At 53.1% G+C, this 16,749-nt stretch overlaps 1 protein-coding gene across 1 annotated transcript in view; it reads right to left on the minus strand.

The window, feature by feature from the left end:
• Positions 1–397: 397 nt before the first annotated feature.
• LOC140909765 (cullin-9) overlaps positions 398–16,749 on the minus strand; it is a 63,981-nt gene continuing 47,629 nt past the window's right edge. The window contains 9 exon segments of the mRNA XM_078852377.1: positions 398–778; positions 2,097–2,188; positions 2,381–2,514; positions 3,119–3,236; positions 7,062–7,172; positions 7,957–8,031; positions 8,233–8,326; positions 13,126–13,289; positions 13,384–13,548. Coding sequence (XP_078708503.1) covers positions 571–778; positions 2,097–2,188; positions 2,381–2,514; positions 3,119–3,236; positions 7,062–7,172; positions 7,957–8,031; positions 8,233–8,326; positions 13,126–13,289; positions 13,384–13,548 — 1,161 coding nt within the window. The 3' untranslated portion in view covers positions 398–570.

Raw genomic sequence — 16,749 nt, forward strand, 5'->3', positions numbered from 1 at the left:
AGTCAGCGTGTGGGATCCGCCCCCCTTCCCCCAGGCTGGGAGATGCTATTTCCGGGCACGCTGGGCTGAGATGGCAGGAGCCAGGCAGGTGGGAACACATTGTTACAGGGGAAGGGATGGGGCGCTGGACAAAGCACATCCTTTCACACAGCCGACTGGGTCTGTCCACCCTCCCCAGGGGCCAGGCCTTCAAGGAACAGCTGCCCCGATTGCAGGCTGCCAGCTGCTGCTCTGCTGAGATCCACTGGGGCCTGCCGTATGCCTTGAGGGTAAGCGCTGGAAAAGGAGCAGCGGTAACAGGTCGTCCCCTCTTGCCAGGGCTGGTAAGGGCATTGGGGGACCTGGGCCCAGGGACCGTGGCCAAGGAAGTTCAACAGAGTCATGGAGCAACCAGCCCTAAAAGGAAACTTCCCTTTATTGGAAACGAATGAACAGCCCCGGCTGGTGTCTGGGGGGCCCCGACCATGGCTGGGGCAGAGCAGGGCGTGGTGGTGTGTCAGAGCTGGCTGGCAGAGGAGAGGTGGTGTCACGTTAGGCTCTAAGATGGGCTCAGCGGCACGGGGGCCACCTCTAGTCATAAGCTTCATCCTCGTCGTCAAAGAAGAAGGAATCGCGCTCTAGATTCTCCGATTCGTCGTCATAGGAAAAGTTGTCATCATCAAGGTCTTCATCATCGTACTCCTCCTGCCACTCCGGGACGTACTCCTCATCTTCCTCCTCCTCCTCTTTGGCCCCCTCGTCTGTGTCAGGGGAGTCGGATGCCCCATCAAACTTCAGCCTGCATAGAAGCAACGAAGAGAGTCGGCGTACGCCAAGTGTTTCCTGCCCGAGCCGAGCCTCAGGCAGGCGGGCAGGTCTGCGATGCAGAACTGAGCTCAGAGATCGGCCTGACGACCGTCCCCTCCACCCGCACTCATGGGCCATCAGGGGCATTGTCTGGCTCCCCAGCCACAGCCACAGCCGTAGCCGTGACCCCGGCCCGCAGTCAGAGACTGCAGCATCCCCTAGGAGTCAGGTGATCAGGGCCCTCTGCATCAGCACAGCGCAGGCTGCTCCCGGGACAGCCTATCTCCTGCCAGGCCAATCACAAAGTCTGACACACCAGCTCTGGCAATGCCTAGAGCCAGGTCTCTGGAAAGAATTCAAGATCCTGCCCTTGGAGAGTGGGGAGACCCGCTCTGGTTGCCTTTCACTGAGCCCACAGATCCACCAGCCTGGGTTCCTAGGCCCACATCAATGAGCAGACTGGATCAGACCTGGGTGCCAGTTTCCTGTCTCTGACATTGGGGCCAGCAGCCAGTGCTCCAGGGAAAAGGGGTAAAAACCTGGCAGTAGGCAGGGGTGAGAACTGGCCCCCTGCATCTGGTGATCTCCTGATCCCTCCTGGTTAGAGACTGTCCAGCCCTGAGCAGGAGCTTTGCTATCCCTTCCAAACGTCGCTACCATCAGCTACGATAGCTCTCCTCTTGCTAGCCAGAAAATGTGGCCATTCCCCTGCTGACTCCTGCTACATTTCTGGCCTCAGACAGGCGGTGGCAGCAAGTCTGCAGCGTGATCACGTCTGACAGAGGCTTTCCTTTCACCCATGTTGATGGGTTTGAATTTCCCTTGTTCTCACGCTAGGAGACAGGGAGAACCAAAGTACCTCAGCTGCTTTCCCTGCCCGTCTTCACTTCACAGACTTTCACCACCTGCCCTTTGGTCTCGTCTCTAAAGTGAACAGTCCCAGGCTTCTCAGTCCATCTTCACAGGAGAGCTTTGCAGGCCCCTGGCCGTCCTCGTCTCCCTCCTCTGCCCCCCTCTAGTTCTGCACGATCCTGGGTGAGATGGGGTGGCCAGCACTACATGCAGGCTCCAGGGGAGGCTACCTCAGGGATTTCTCTAGTGGCATTACCATCTATTGTGTTATTCTCCTTCCCATTCTTTATTGGTTGCTTTGATTACAGCTGCGCACTGAAAGGAGGTGCACTGCCCTGCCTGCCGGGGTGCCTGGTTCCTCTCCCGTGGCAACAGTGTACACTTCAGTGAGCACAGTCGGAAACGCTAGCATCCTGCTCCTTCCCCACCCCAGCGTCCCTCCCAGGAAGGAAACTCACTCTTTGTAAGGTGGGGCTGCATTAGGCACATTTGACAACTTCATCTCCCTCTGGTCGGAGCCTGGCCGGGCCTGGAAGCCGACGCGGAAATCCTGCCAGGACAGAAGAGCAGTCAGAACAAGAGATGGAGGTGGGGCACTTGGACAAGGCTTCACCCCCTGCACACCCCTTTCCCTCCCCCACTCACAATCCATGGCACAGCCTAGGGGACAAAGTCTGCCCTTCCCTCCCATTCCACCCACCACATCCCCCAGCTGAAATGGCGAGGCTCCTGCAGCTGGTACCTGAGTGGAGTGCTGCAGGATCGCGAGGAGCCGCTCCTGGATCCTGCGCACCAGCTCCAGGCCAGTGTTAAAATGCTCGGCTTTGAGTAGCCGAATGGAGGAGGCCAGGTCTTGACACTGCAGCAGAGTCTCCTCTGGAACATAAGAGAGGCAGCATTACACAGCGTCCCTACTCAGGGACCCGTCACCAGAAGCGAGAGCAGCTGCCGGCCAAGTGAATGGGTCCATCCCCCCCAGGCCGCAGTCACAGCGCACTTGCTAGGTGGCCTGCTCACAGCAGCCTTCCTTTCGGCAGGGCTGGGGAGGAGGGAGTGATGGAGACTCTCTCTTGCTCTGCCTTGGCTTGCCAACAGCCAGATCAGGTTCCAAGGCCAGAAGGAACCACTGTGATGGAGTCAGACCTCCTGTATAGCACAGAACTTCCCTGCACAAACTCCCGTTTGAACTAGAGCAGCAAACTTAGAAACCCACCCAACCACGGGTTAAAGATTAGCACAGATGGAGAATCCAGGACAACCCTCAGTAAATTGTCCCAGTGGTTAATTACCCTCCCTGTTAAAAAGCTGCATCTGATTCCTTTGGACTGGATCCAGTCAGATAAGCTAAGCAGACCCAGGCCAGAGCAGCTCCTGGATGGGACACCTCCAACCCAATCCTAGGACAGAGCTAAGGAGTCGGTGGGCATGCTTCCCTCACTGCCCAGCCGCCCACCCCCAGGCAGCAGTGCCATCCCCTCACCCAGGAGGATCTGCAGAGCATTGGTGTGTAGCTCCAGGTTCTCGGTCTGCTGCTCCATGACATCCATCTTCTCGGTGTCCTGGTTGTAGTAGCTGTAGACGGCGGAGTAAGCCAGCACCTGGAACAGCACAGAGCCTGCTGTCAGCGCCCAGGGCCAGCACGGACGGAACAGCCGGGGGCTCTAAGCTGGAAGTTCATTTCTGACTTCACCTGGCACTAACGGGAACACCCTGACCCACCAACTGCTGCAGTGCGCTGGGTGGGCTTTGGCAGTCCCAGCTCTGACCCGGGGGTAACCATCCAACGTCAAAGTGCGGACAGCATGTGAACTGGCCCCACAGGGTGAGCAAACAGCAGTCAGGGTTGGCACAAACGGCGCTGAGCAAGGCAAGCGTATAGGCTCGCAGGGACGCCCAAACTAGACGTGAGCACAGTCACGAGATTCACGGACGCGCCAAGTTAAATCAAGGCGGGAACTAGCTGAGGTGGGAGTGTAAGAAAACGCAGCCTAGCAGCAGATGGGAGAGGGCAAGTGGGGCTATGTGGGGTTCCACAGCATCTCAGCACACACACGTTCCCACAGGCATTCCCTATCACAAACGCCTCTTGCAGGTTCCACAGACGTCCACAGGAGAACCCGATCAGTGGTCCCCCTTAAGCACTGAGGCCAGGAGAGCTCCACGTGTGTGACTCGCAGAAGCTGGTTTCTATGGTGGCTGCACATGCTACAGTGACGACAGAGGGACAGGAACTGGGAATGTAACAGAATGATAGAAGGGCTTGAACGGCACCTGAAACATCAGACCCCCAGGTAGCCAAGCCAGGTGGAGAGCAACAGCAGCATGAGCCCTCATATTCACACCCAGCTCACAACATCTAAGGCCAGTTCCTGAACAGCAGACATTCTCTCCTCTGACGGGACGTGGCTGCATGTGCCATGGAGACAGTGAACTGCAGAGCTCCAAACTCTGGACCTGTCTAGCTAAGAATAGCAGGATCTCTGTAGAACTCCTCCATCCACAGAGGACGCTGGATCAAAGCGGTAGCTCTTGCAGGGAGTTTATGGTTTACTAGGAGTGATGGAAAGTGTCCATGTCAGGCAGCCAGGTTTCCAATCCACTCTCTCCAGCATTAGACTGCCCTTTGTGACTTTTAGGTTTGAAAGTTGTGGGCATTTCCCAGGCCCAGGGAGCACTGCCCAGATGCTGGCTCTGTTCAGCCAATCTCAGGAGTACATTCCTTTCCCCTTGGTTCACTGACCAATGAAATGACTATCAAAAATACAGTCACCGATTGAGACGCATTTCCAACCACTGACCAGGAGACGGGGCCAGAAGGAGCCATTCTTGGATTGTTATGCATAGATAACAAATGACAGCATGAAGCACAGTTCATTATACTCAAGGGCGCTGTTAAGGCCCCGAGAGAAGAACTGAAGACAGGCACACTAGCAGGGAGAGGAAGAACAGGACCATTAATGGCAGATACACTCAGCTGCCATTTACACGTGACAGACAAGACAAGACAAGTTTGGACAATGTGATGCTACCCAAGGGCTCAGGTGCCAAGCAAAACCCCTGGTAAATTGCCTTCTCTATCAGGAAAGCATGAATGCAGACACGTTAGCCTGTTTAGACCTGCGGGAAATAGCTAACACAGCTAACCAACCACTCAAATATTTCTGAAAAACCATGCAGAATGTGGGTGGCACCAGGCAAGTGCAGAAAACAAAAGAGGTACCAACTTTTAGAGCAGGAATGGAATAAAAAAGAAGAGAAGCACAGAAGAGCTGCCACAGGGCCCGTTACCTTTCCTGAGAGCTCAGAGCAGAGATGCACAGAGATGTTCTTTACTCCTGGGGGAATTCTGCACTACTGTGCACATGCATAATTAATGAGCCCCACATATTTTTCATTTTTTGTGAGAAAAAAGCTTCTGCCAAAATGTTGTTGCAGTTCTGCTTTTGGCCCACCAGAGGGTGCTGTGGTGATAGAAAGCCAGCGAGGGAAGAGAAAGAGACCGCCTTCTTCGCAGTGGGCCAGGTTAGGAGACAGGGGCTATGGGGAGACAGACAATGTGGGGTGCTGGGGGGGGTCAGATAGGGGCTCATAAGGGCTAGTGGGGGAGGACAGGCTGGGGCAGGGCCTGAATGGGAGTGGAGGTGCAGGGCCACATGGTGATGCGGAACGGGGTGCAGAGCTACATGGGGACAGGGGGTGGCTGGATGGGGGCACAGACACCCCTGGGGACGGGGGGAGTGGGTGCCTGAGTGGGGGTGGAGGGACACATGTGGACAGGGGTACAAGGACACATGGGGACAGGGGCAGATGTGCAAGACTGAATGGGAGAGGCTTGGGTTCAGCCAGGGTCTGCATGAGGGAAGCTCCCTAACAATCCCTCCCTGCCCCCCCACCAAAAAAACCTGTTCCATATTTTTCCCACCTATACCCAACAACCCTCCAAGTTCACACCTAGGCTATTTCCCAGAAATTTACTTCCCTCTCCCTTAGAAACTCCGTTACCCCTGACTCCCCCAAGCTTCTGAGGGGTGTGGGAAATATGATTCTATATTGTAGTTTAAATGAATTATTACTCAGAGTTCTGTATTAACATGCCTAGTAAGGAATCTATTTGTCAGAAAACATTTCCTGAATCTTTTTTGTTGTCTGTAGTGTTACAGACACACTTGCTGACAGGTATTTTGAAATAAATGACCAAAAATAATTGAAACTGGTGAAATTATATTGTGTTATAAAAATGTATAATTTTGCATAATTTTAAAATATTGTGCGCGGAATTGTTAATTTTTTTTGGTGCAGAATTCCCCCAGGAGTAGTTCTTGTGACACACAGGCAGCAGACCAGGATTGTGACACTTCCCACATTGCTATAGGGTGAGCAGTGCTGGCACCAAGAGCTTTTACAATCAGCTGCCTCTGGTCTCAGGTGCACGGTGCACCCAGAAGTTACTCCCTCAACGAGAGAGTTCTCTGTATGAGACATCGCAGCTTGCCTCTAGGGAAAGCATCCAAAACCCAGGCACTCCATGGAAGGGAGAAACCTGGAAAGCAGGAATAGCCGAGAAACACCCACAGGTGATGGAGGAAAGCTAATCACATACAGCTTTGCAGCAAGACGGGGTGTCATGTCATGGAGCAGGGAAGTAAGAGTACACCTCTGGAATGCTGCATTTTTCTGGGCACATTACCTACCTACAGGAACCAGCGGGAGGCAGTGCAGAAAGAGTCACAGAAATTATCTGGGGGCTAGAGGGATTGCACGGCAAAATTCAAAGGGCTCCATATGTCTGGCATAGTTGATGTTTAACCTGAGAACATGGCACCAGTCCCCAGGTATGGGAGAGGTGGATACCAAGGAGGGAGTGGATTTAGGAATTCTGAGGTAGAAAGAAGTAAGGAGAATTACAGACTGAACATCAGGAGACACGACCTGACAGTGAGGCATGTTAGCCTCTAGAAAGGTCTCCCAAGGGAGGTTGGGGAAGTCGTTTGGGACATTTCAAAGTGGACAGGGGTGAAGGTTATTAGGTACACCCCTGCACTGACACCAGGGCATGGACTAGGTCATTTAATAGGATTTTCCCCTCTCCAGTGTCTATGGCTCAATGACAGGTCAGCCTGGGGAGGCAGCATGGTCTAGTGGTTAAGACACCAACCAGGATTCGGGAGACCTGGATTCTAGTCCTGACCCTGCTGCGTGACCCTGGACCAATCACTCCCCTCTCTGTGCCTCCGTTCCCCCTCCAAGCCTGTGTCCATCTTAGCTATTTGGCCTGCAAGCTCTTTAGGGCAGGGACGGTCTCTTAGTACATGCTTGTATGGTGCCCAGCACCATGGGGCCCCCATCGGCTGGGGTCGCTGAGCACTGCTGTAATACCCGGAAATAAAGCCAATCAATCAGTCTCCGGCTCCTCACGCACTTACCTTCCGCGCCTGTTCCAGGACTTTGCAGGCATCCACAACAAAGGTCAAGGTCCGAATCTGCGGCACCTCGCTGATGGCAGAAACTCTGTTTCTCAGGTTCATAGCAAATTCCTACAACCACCAAGAGCAAAGTCATCTCCCAACTTCCCCCTCCACCGGCTTCCAGATCACTCCCCCAGCCAGAAGGGCTCAACCTCCCCTCCTCTTCTCTATGAAGGACTGAGCTCCCCATGCCTCGTCCCTCTGCTACGATCACACCTCCAGTCCAGCTATTCTATTGGGTGAGCTGGGCTGAGCGAACCTGAGTCTGCTTGTGACCGATTGTGCCTTGCTGAGACCAAGGTGCCTCCAGTGACACCACCCGTCTCCATTTCAGCTGCTGTGATGGAATCTGCACGTAGAATTGCTGGGGAATCTCCACCTGGGAAAATTGACTTCCACCCCTCACAGCTGGTAAAGTCTAATGAAGAGCTAATGCCCCATGAGCTTATACATTGTTCCATGGCAGGCAGCTACCAGGCCGATCCTGTCTTTTTCTTGGCAAGGAGCAGTGGCAGCAAAGTTCCAGCAGCTTCTATCCCCTACCAGTGGCCTGCACAGAAGTCTACAAGTCCTTATTGGACCTGACTTGTTCTCTGCCACCCCACCAGCCTCATCCCCACGCTTACTGTGTGAAATCCAAAAGCCAGGCTCCCCATCAGAGTCGGCAGAGAGGAGCATACTGCGAGAGAATTTTATCACACACCACGGGGGAGGGTGACATGCTCAACTCCACCACATAGATCTGCAGCCCAGTCCTCAACTGCAGTCCCACTGGATTCTGAATCGCTTGCCATGGGTGCCTGGGATTAGGAAGCAGGGTCCGTGCCCGGAGTGTGGCAGGAGCAGCCCTTACCCTTGCTTGATGATGGAAAGTGCACCTCTCATTGTAGTCCTGGAAACGCTTCTCCTGCCGAGCTGCTTTGCTCACCTGCAAGGAAAGGCAGCAGTTACCCGGAGATCTCTCCAAGGGGGTCAACACAAGAGGGCCAGAACATGCATGGCCCACAACCACCAAATGCCACAGCCCAGCTCCGCACCAAGGCCTAGCACGAGAGGAGATCCCCAGAGTCCCGAAGTTTGTCCTCGCCCCAAGGAGTATCCAAACTGCCCACATGCAGCAAACACTCACCATGGCAGAACAATTGTAATAATCCTTGTGCGTTGGCTTCCAGGGCTTGAGACAACGCCAGCAAAATCCGTGGTTGCATTTGGCACAGGTCATACTGCACAGGAAGAAGAGATAAGGGGAGCTGGAGTTGGCCCGATGCAAGGTGCAGTAGCAAACAGTCCCAATCCCTGCAGACACCCGCCCGGTCCCTGGGTGGCTGCAGGGCTGGCGTATGGGGGTGGCTGTGTCTCACGTGCTCAGCTCTGCACGCTTCCCTCACACACAAACCACTATTATTTTTATTCTATCACGGTTGCTCAGAGGCCCCAAACAAGACCAGGGAACCCAGGGTGCTGGGTGCTGTACAAAAATAGAGACAGAACCTGTGCCAAAGAGTTTACAGTTTAGACTGAAGCGAAAGAGTAACAAATAAGCGCGTGCAGCGAAGGGGAAGGAGGACAAGGAATTGGAAGATTTCTTTATGATAATCGCCTTTCTGCTAGCAGCCTCTCTCACAACTCTGCGACACTCAGGCTGCTCCTCTCCGCGCCACTGTTCACAGAGGCCGTCCAAAGCGGCAGCCACACAAGCACTGGCCGCCCCCCTGCTCTTGCTTGCTGCCCGATGAGTCAGTCCAAAGCTGTACAGAACTTGTAGAAAGAGATCCGCAACTTCCAGGGAGCACAGCAGCTCTGGAGAACCAGCACATGGCCTGCATCGTACTGATCCAGCACACAGAAAATACCTGACCCTTTGGCATAACGCCATCCCGGATGGGTGGAACTGTCGGAGATGCTGCCAGCAGAAAGGATGTTAACAGTAAAAAAAAAAAGAAGAAGAAAATTAAAAAATCTTCCATTCTGCAGCCCAGCATCTCCCACAATTCTGAGATGTCAGGGAAGTAGCAAGCAGTGAATGGAGGTTGGGAGGGGAAGGCAAGAAATCCAGCAATGAGACAGAAGTGGAAAAAAAGGGGACCACCCTTTTTTGTAAGAATTGCTTAAAGGGCAACATCATTTGTGGGCCACCGCCCGCAGCACCTGCCTGCCGAAGGAAGCCTCTGCTGAGGACAGAAACTCCACCTTCTTGTGACTGATGAAGGTGCTGGCCGGCAATCAGGTGGCTGCTCTGCAGATCTTCCATGTGGAAGATCTCATTCGTTCCACCCACAAGGCAGATAGAGCTCCCATGAAGTGTGCTGATAGCCTCCAGAAACAGGTTTCTGATGCCTTGTTGGCCTCAACGATACAGAGCCAAAGCCGCCTAGCGATAGACAACTTGGAAATTGAGTCCTTGACATTTAGGCTGGAAGGACACAAACAGGGCACCTGACCTCATTGTGGATTCCATGCGCTCGATGTAGATGTCCACCACTTCCCTCAGCTCTGGGATATGCCACTCCTTTACCAGATCTTCCGGCTTCAGACAGAACTAAGATGGACAGCTTCTTGGGAACTACAGAAGGGAGAATTTACTTCATGAAGAAAGGACTCTAGTTCTTCGCACCACTTTTTGCCTGCACAGACAATAACGCCAGCTCTGATACCCATCTAGCAGATGCGATAGCGATAAAAAAAATAGATTTTTATGGACACTGAAATCAGGGGCTTGAAGGGATGATCTATTACAGCCTTCAAAACCTGCGGCAGATCCCATTTTGGGAAAACTGGCCTGACTGCTCTGAGGAACCTGGAGGTCTGGGGGTTCTCTGCCAAGGATCCCGCAGACCCCATAAAAAAGATGCTCCTAAAAGCAGAAACTTGGTGAGCTGTGGTGCTGGATTGAAGGCCCTTGTCTAGGCCTTCCTGGAGAATGTCCAAAATGGCTGAAATCTCCAGTTTCCTGAGGTCTGCCCCATGCTCTTGGCACCAGCCGCTAGACCTGGACCAGATGGAGGAGTACACCTTTTGAGTTGAGGCTCTCTCGGGTGCTAGCAAAGTCTGGATGACTCTGGCAGATTGACGGAGCATTGCTAAGGCTTTCCTTTCAATAACCAGGCTGTCAGCTGAAGCCAGGCTGAATCCGGAGGAAGGAATGGGCCTTGGCAGACCATATCTGAATGCAGAGGCGATAGCTTTGCCCACTTAGTCACAGTGGGTCTAGGTGTTGATGAGGGTTGTTCTGGCTATTGTTTTGAGCCCAGACCTTTTAACACCTTGTTGGTACAATAAGGCTGAAGCCCCAGAGACTATCTCACAGTGCTCCAGAAGTGAATGCTCAGCAGACAGAGTATGCCAGGGAGTGCACTTCTCTCGGACATACCAGGCTCCCAACACGTGCATCAAGCTTCAAGGGCTGGACAAGTAGCATGTCCTCTGAATCCCTCAGGGGGCTCAGTTCCGGCCCTCAGTGTGGAACCATGGCAAAGCCACTAAAAGATACCCACAGGCCAGGGGACTGGCAGGTTTATTTATCCGGGACGGGTTTTCTGAGCTCTCTGCAGCGGCTGCGAAGGAACTGAGGCAGCTGAGGGCTGCATGCGCTCAAGTAATGTTGGGTGTTGAATGTTCAATCCCACTGAAGAGAGTGTGCAGCTCAACGGACAATGTCTGAAAAGGGCTCTGTAGAGTCAAGGAAACCATTCTTGTAAGTGGGAACACACAGACTCTCAAAGAAAAGCTTTGCCCCCTGAACTGCGGTGGAGCTAGAGCATGACTTCTAGAAGACTCCCAATCATGATGGCACGATGCCAAGTGATGGAGAATCCAGCCCTTGGTCCCAAGGGTTAACTACCCACAAAAAAGGATACTTTTATCTCCCATTTGAATGTTTTGCTTTGAGCGTCAACGTCCAGCCACCGGATCTTGTGCTGCCTTCTGCTGAATTAAAGAGCCAGCTAGCATCAGAAATCGTCTCTGCAGGCAGGTACTTGTAGGCTCTCGCTCTCCTCCACTAAACCCCTACACGCAGACTGAACTGCTTTTGTCTCTCACGGGGAGGCAGGTTTTCCAGGCCTCAGATAGCTCTGGCAGCTCTTTTGTCAACCTCCTTTTAAAGTGTGGACACCAGAAATGGACAATGAACAGCTTCCAGGAATGGTCTCCGATGCACCCTAGTCACACATGAGGCCACCTCCCTACTCCTCCTCCATGTTCCCATTTATACATGGAAGGACCCACAGACTTTTTGCCACAGCATCACGCTAGGGTTGTATACGGTTGATTTCCTCCATGACCCTCAAGTCCTTTCCAGACTCGCTGCTTTCCAGAAGACAGTCTCCCAATGCTGTATGGGGATCTACTATTCTTTGTTCCTAGACGTAGGGCCCAGAATTAAACAGTAGGGGGGTCTATTATGGACTTCTTGTCCCTGCAAGAAAATCAGTCCTGAAACCTGGAGTTTCCCTTATTTGCCCCTACAGCAAAAACACCAAAACTACCTCAAAAAGGCCAGAGAGGGCGAGTGAGTCAGAATCGAGAAACACTGAATTCCTAAAACATACCCATGCCACACACTAGTTCTAGTTCTATCACTGTAACACAGTTTACACTGAAGCTAGCTCCTGATTAAGGCGCAAATATAAGAAGTGTCCGAGTAGGAAGTTGAGAAACCAGAGGAAGTTTCAACTTGCTGGTCTGGTGTGGGAAGGAACCAAGGGAGGCAGGGACATAGCTTACCAAGGAGTGCTCCACAGCTCCAGGCAAAGGCCACATGGTCCCCAAAGGTCAAAGCTCTCCAGAGGGCTCCGTGCTTTCGGTGGTGCACAGAGCCGGGATCTGCACTGATAGTACTGGAAGGAGAACACCAGTCGCCCCTGTGCCTAGTAGTGCCGACGATTTCCAGGCTCTGCGGGTTGGTTTCCCATTTGGAGCAGAAATGGGTGAGGTGGAGTCGGGCACTTTCTTTGAGTAATTTGTGACGAACACAGAGCTTTGGACGGGGTGGTGAAAAAATGGCATGAACAACTCTATCCTGCAGAACCTCAAAGCACTGCCCTGTCCACAGAGGCAGCTCTCTAGGGCCTGTGTTGCTCACAAGTCTCACTGTCTCCTCGTCTGCCCTCAGCACTCTGCCTTGCAAACCCCTTGCCCTAGGCTGCTCGCTTGAGATCGCATGGCCTGGACAGGTGATCCTCAGCACTTCTGCTATCAGACAGGGTGCTTTAACCCCTCAGCAACCTTCACAGGTGCCATTACTACATGGCACCTTTCGCTCTTCCCATGGGAAGTTTCATCCTCTCTGCTCAGACGTCAATGACCCCCCTATTGTATAAGCCACTTGCACCCATTGCCATAACACTGCTCTCCCGATCATTCAGAAGGACAAGCAAGCACAGAATTCGGGTGATCTGGAGCAAGTCACTTGAACAGAACAGTGGCAGAGCTGAGCATCTCCTGTGCTCCAGCATGCAGCCCAGGCCATGTCCCAGTTGTAGTGGTGAAGTGGGCAACTGTCCACTGAAAAACAGACCAAGACCCACCAACTTATATCACGTACAGCACTGCAGAGCCATTGGGGGGGATTTCATTCTGGCCATTGAGGACCTAAGATCAGCAAACCAGCTTCGCAAAGCCCATGAACCAGAGCAGCTCAGCCATCCAACAGGGTAACAAGACAACAGCACAGAAGCTCATCTCCTTGAAGCCAAGCCAGGACCAGCAAGAACAGAAACTCAAGGAATTAATGGAGGATCAGTCTATCAACAGCTACCAGCCAGGATGGGCAGGAATGGTGTCTCTAGCTGCTGTTTGCCAGAAGCCGGGAATGGGCGACAGGGGATGGATCATTTGAGGGTTCCCTGTTCTGTTCATTCCCTCTGGGGCACCTGGCATTGGCCACTGTCGGAAGACAGGACATTGGGCTAGATGGACCTTTGGTCTGACCCAGTGAGGCTGTTCTTAAGTGCCCCAGAAACCTGCCTGGATCCCTCCCCTCTCCTCCTGGCCCAGCCCCCAAATGGGGAAAGATACTCACTGTAGACAGCCCTCGTTTTTCTCTATCTGAGCCTGGCAGCTTGGGCAACGCTTAGAGATGAGTTTGGCCAGGTGTTTGCTCTGGGCTTCCACCGTCATCCCTTCATAGTACCCTCCGTCATCCATCCACTGGGACATGTGGCTGCAGCTGGCCGGGTAATGAGCCTGCAAGGGACAGAACATGAGTCATGGGGGAGCGGGAAGGCAGTAGCGAGCCAGCGTGAAGACAGGCCCATGGCCAAGCAAACCTCAGCCATACCTCCGGGAAGTTGCAGTTGAAGCAGGATATCCAGCAGCACTTGGAGCAGGCCTCTCCGCAGCCAAGTCCCTCCTTACAAAGGACCTGATCGCAGCCCTGGGGGTTAGTGCACCAGGTCAAGTTGGAGCAGCACTCCACGTAGCCTCGCAGAAGAGCTTTCTCGTACTGCAGAGAGAGAAATGAGGGCAGAGGTGCAGGAGGAGGAAGGATTATCTTGTGGTTAAGGCACTGTACTGGGACTCACAAGCTGTGGGTTCAATTCCCACCCCTGGCACCAACTCACTGTGTGACCGTGGGCATGTCACATCCCTCCTCTGCGGCTTAGCCCCCAGCCGTAAAATAGGGACGATGATGCTTCCTTTCTCCCACCCTGCATCTGTCATGTCTGTTTAGATTGTCGTAAGCTCGCCGGGACATCCCTGACTCGCACTAGGCCTAGCACAAAGGGACCCAATTTTGGCTGACACTACCGTCATACAAATAGAAAGCAACAAGCTTCCTGGCAAAGGCCCTAGGACTGCTGGTGGGGCAGCCATGGAGCACACGGCAGTTCTGCTCTCATTCTGCCTTGATAGGTAGGTTTCTCTGGAGTAAGGGCCGTGCAAAATACCCACCATGGTGCGAACTAGGTTCACAAGGGTGGGAAACAATATAGCCCCGAGGGATCTTGCAATATTCACACACTTACTGCAGATACAGGAGGAGGATTAAGCAGTATAGAGACACTGCCTGAGAGTCAGGTGTAGAGGAAAGGGCACCCAGGGCCGAGTGGAGGATGGAGCGTAATAAAGGCTTCAGCATAATTCAACAGGCAGGTCAAACCAGCAGAAGATCCCCAAAGAGCCCCGAAGGGCTGGCTGGCTCAGGGGAAAGTGCCATGGGTTTCCCCTCTAGGGCAGCCCAGCGCAGAAGGAATAGGCTATGGCCATTAGTTAGTGCCTATGCGACACGTCGCCAAAACCGTCTGCCCAGCTGATGCAGCCTGGCCATCTGAGCAGAGGAGCCACAGGTTGAATGAGCCACTCTCACGGCTAGGAAGAGGCAAACTGGTGAAGAGCAGAGCGTGCGGAAAACCTGCCATGTCACTGGCCACGCTGGACAGCTTCTGAGACCAGAAGACTTGATTCCCTAGAGCTTTCAAGCCATCACCTCTCCCCAGCACCAAACACGCTGGAGTTTTTAAACAATGCCATCCTGGAGAGAAGCTGTCTGTCTTGAGAACAGGGATGGTCCTGTCAAATCCTCTCGGGGAAAGAAAAATGGAGTTGGCAAACTGGAGAGGGGAATGGGCGACGGCTGAGGGGCTCAGTGAGCTTCTGACTTTGCACAGGAGGCAGAGCAGGGTCCAGCACAGAGAGGACAGTTGCAGGGATGCACAGAGAACACAACCCAAAGCACCAAGAAACAGGATATATGAAACAGACATTCAGCAGCAGCCACTCTTTACCCATCGGCGCCACAGGCTACGGACTGCCCGGGGGGGGGTTGGCTCAATGTCCAGGCAGAGTGAGGCAGACAGGAATCTAGATACAAAGGCAGAAAGCAAGTGGCACTTACTGCTGGACAGTGTTCTACTTCTGCAAACAAGGAGAGACCCTCTTGTGTGTCAGGGCTGAATGGCTTCTGTTTGACACACCTAGAACAAACGAAGTCCCTGCAGGAATGTTATTTCCCTTACAGTAACGGTGGCTCTTTCAGATGAACAGAGTACTTCAGCCAGCAATGTTCGCTGCGGCCATGCCTACACCCTAAGGACCTCACGTCCCCTCACCCCAGGGCATAAAGAGATAAGCTGGTCCTTGGTTCCTTCACCAATACAGAATCCTAGAGGGGTGCAACTCAGTTCAGGAAAGAGTCTATTTCCTGCTTTAGACAGTCTCTTGAAAGAGCACTGGTAGAAAAAGGTACCCTGTTGGTACTGGTTGAATGTCCAGGGATCTATGCATGTCTTGGAACACATTGATACCAAGCAAAGGGGAGTCAGGCATCTCTGTTGCCACAAGGTCTCATGAAAATCTAAACTTGTGTAGTACCCAAGTGGTTGGTACCAAGATAGCAGCCTGGGCAGATGTTACTGTGGGACAGGGAGCTGACAGTGCCGTAAGTTTTATGAGCTCCAAGGAGTGTCTGCTAGATGACAGTCTGGTCTACGGTGGTACCAACGGCTTGGCTGATTCTACTGATACCAACTTAGAGTAGTCTTCTTGTCACCTCAAACACCAGTGGTACTGATCATCTCCCAGAGTTGGGACCCTTACATTCTTTGGGTTTAATGGTGCTCACAGTACCTGAGAAAACTGCAGCCTCGTGGGTACAGAGTTGGGAACCAGTGGGTGCTGAAGCAGTTGTCTTGATCGGTGATCAGGGTTTCTTTGAGATAGATTCCCTACTGGGGGAACCCAAGCTCTGTTTCCTAGTGTCTCTTTGAGAGGATTCTTGAGTTCCTCTTAGAAGCTCTTGAGGAGCGGGGTACTGATGTGGCTGAGACTTGCTTGGAGACTGGTGCATGGGGGGGTGGTCCAGTGGCCTGGGTCAGAAGCCAGATGGAGGCGCAATTTAATCTCCTGGTCCTTTCTGTCTCAGTTTTACAGCCAGGCAAAAATTACATTTGTGGGGGTGGGGGGGTGTGACTCCCCACAGCATCAGACACACCAGGAGTGCCCGCCGCTCACTGGGAGAGCATCCTGGCATTAAAGGCAACATTTAAAACCCGGAGAGCTGGACATACCTCCCAGGACTCCAAAGTTCCCCTCAGGGAAAAAACTGAAAGGACAACGGGCCTTACAATAAATCTTGCGGGTTGTGTAACGATTTAACTACTGTAGCTAACTAAGCTAAGTAAAGCTAGGAGAAAAAACAAAACTAAAAAGTACAGTTGGGCTCAGCTCCACTGGGATGCTGCCGAGGCTCAGTCTCGGCTAAGAAGGAACTGAGGGCGGGTCGCCCGTGGAGCTCTATGTAGCCATGGCGCAGAGCACGAGGCAGAGTAGAGTGCATGTGTGGACCCAATGGGCACAGCTACCTAAAGCGGGGATCTCCAATCTAAGGCGCACAGGACGCGCGCCCATCTGAAGTGGCGCACCCATTGGGACACTACTCAAGAAGAAGGTATAGCTGCTTGGAGAGCCCCAGTGCCAAAGGAAGTCAGCTGAGGAGCCTTGGACCAAGGGGATATGTCTCAGGAATGTGTAGATGGAACTCCATGTAGCTCACCTGCAAATAGCAAGGGGCACCTCTTGAGGTGATGCTGCTGAGGCTGCTTGCGACCCTGCAGAGGGAGTCCTTACACCCACGTGGAGCCCTTACTCCCAGCTGTGCCATCTGATAACAGGATACAGCCAGAGATCCACTTCGATATTCTCTGAG

Source organism: Lepidochelys kempii, chromosome 3 (assembly GCF_965140285.1).
Source record: "Lepidochelys kempii isolate rLepKem1 chromosome 3, rLepKem1.hap1, whole genome shotgun sequence".
Taxonomy (NCBI): Eukaryota; Metazoa; Chordata; order Testudines; family Cheloniidae; genus Lepidochelys; species Lepidochelys kempii.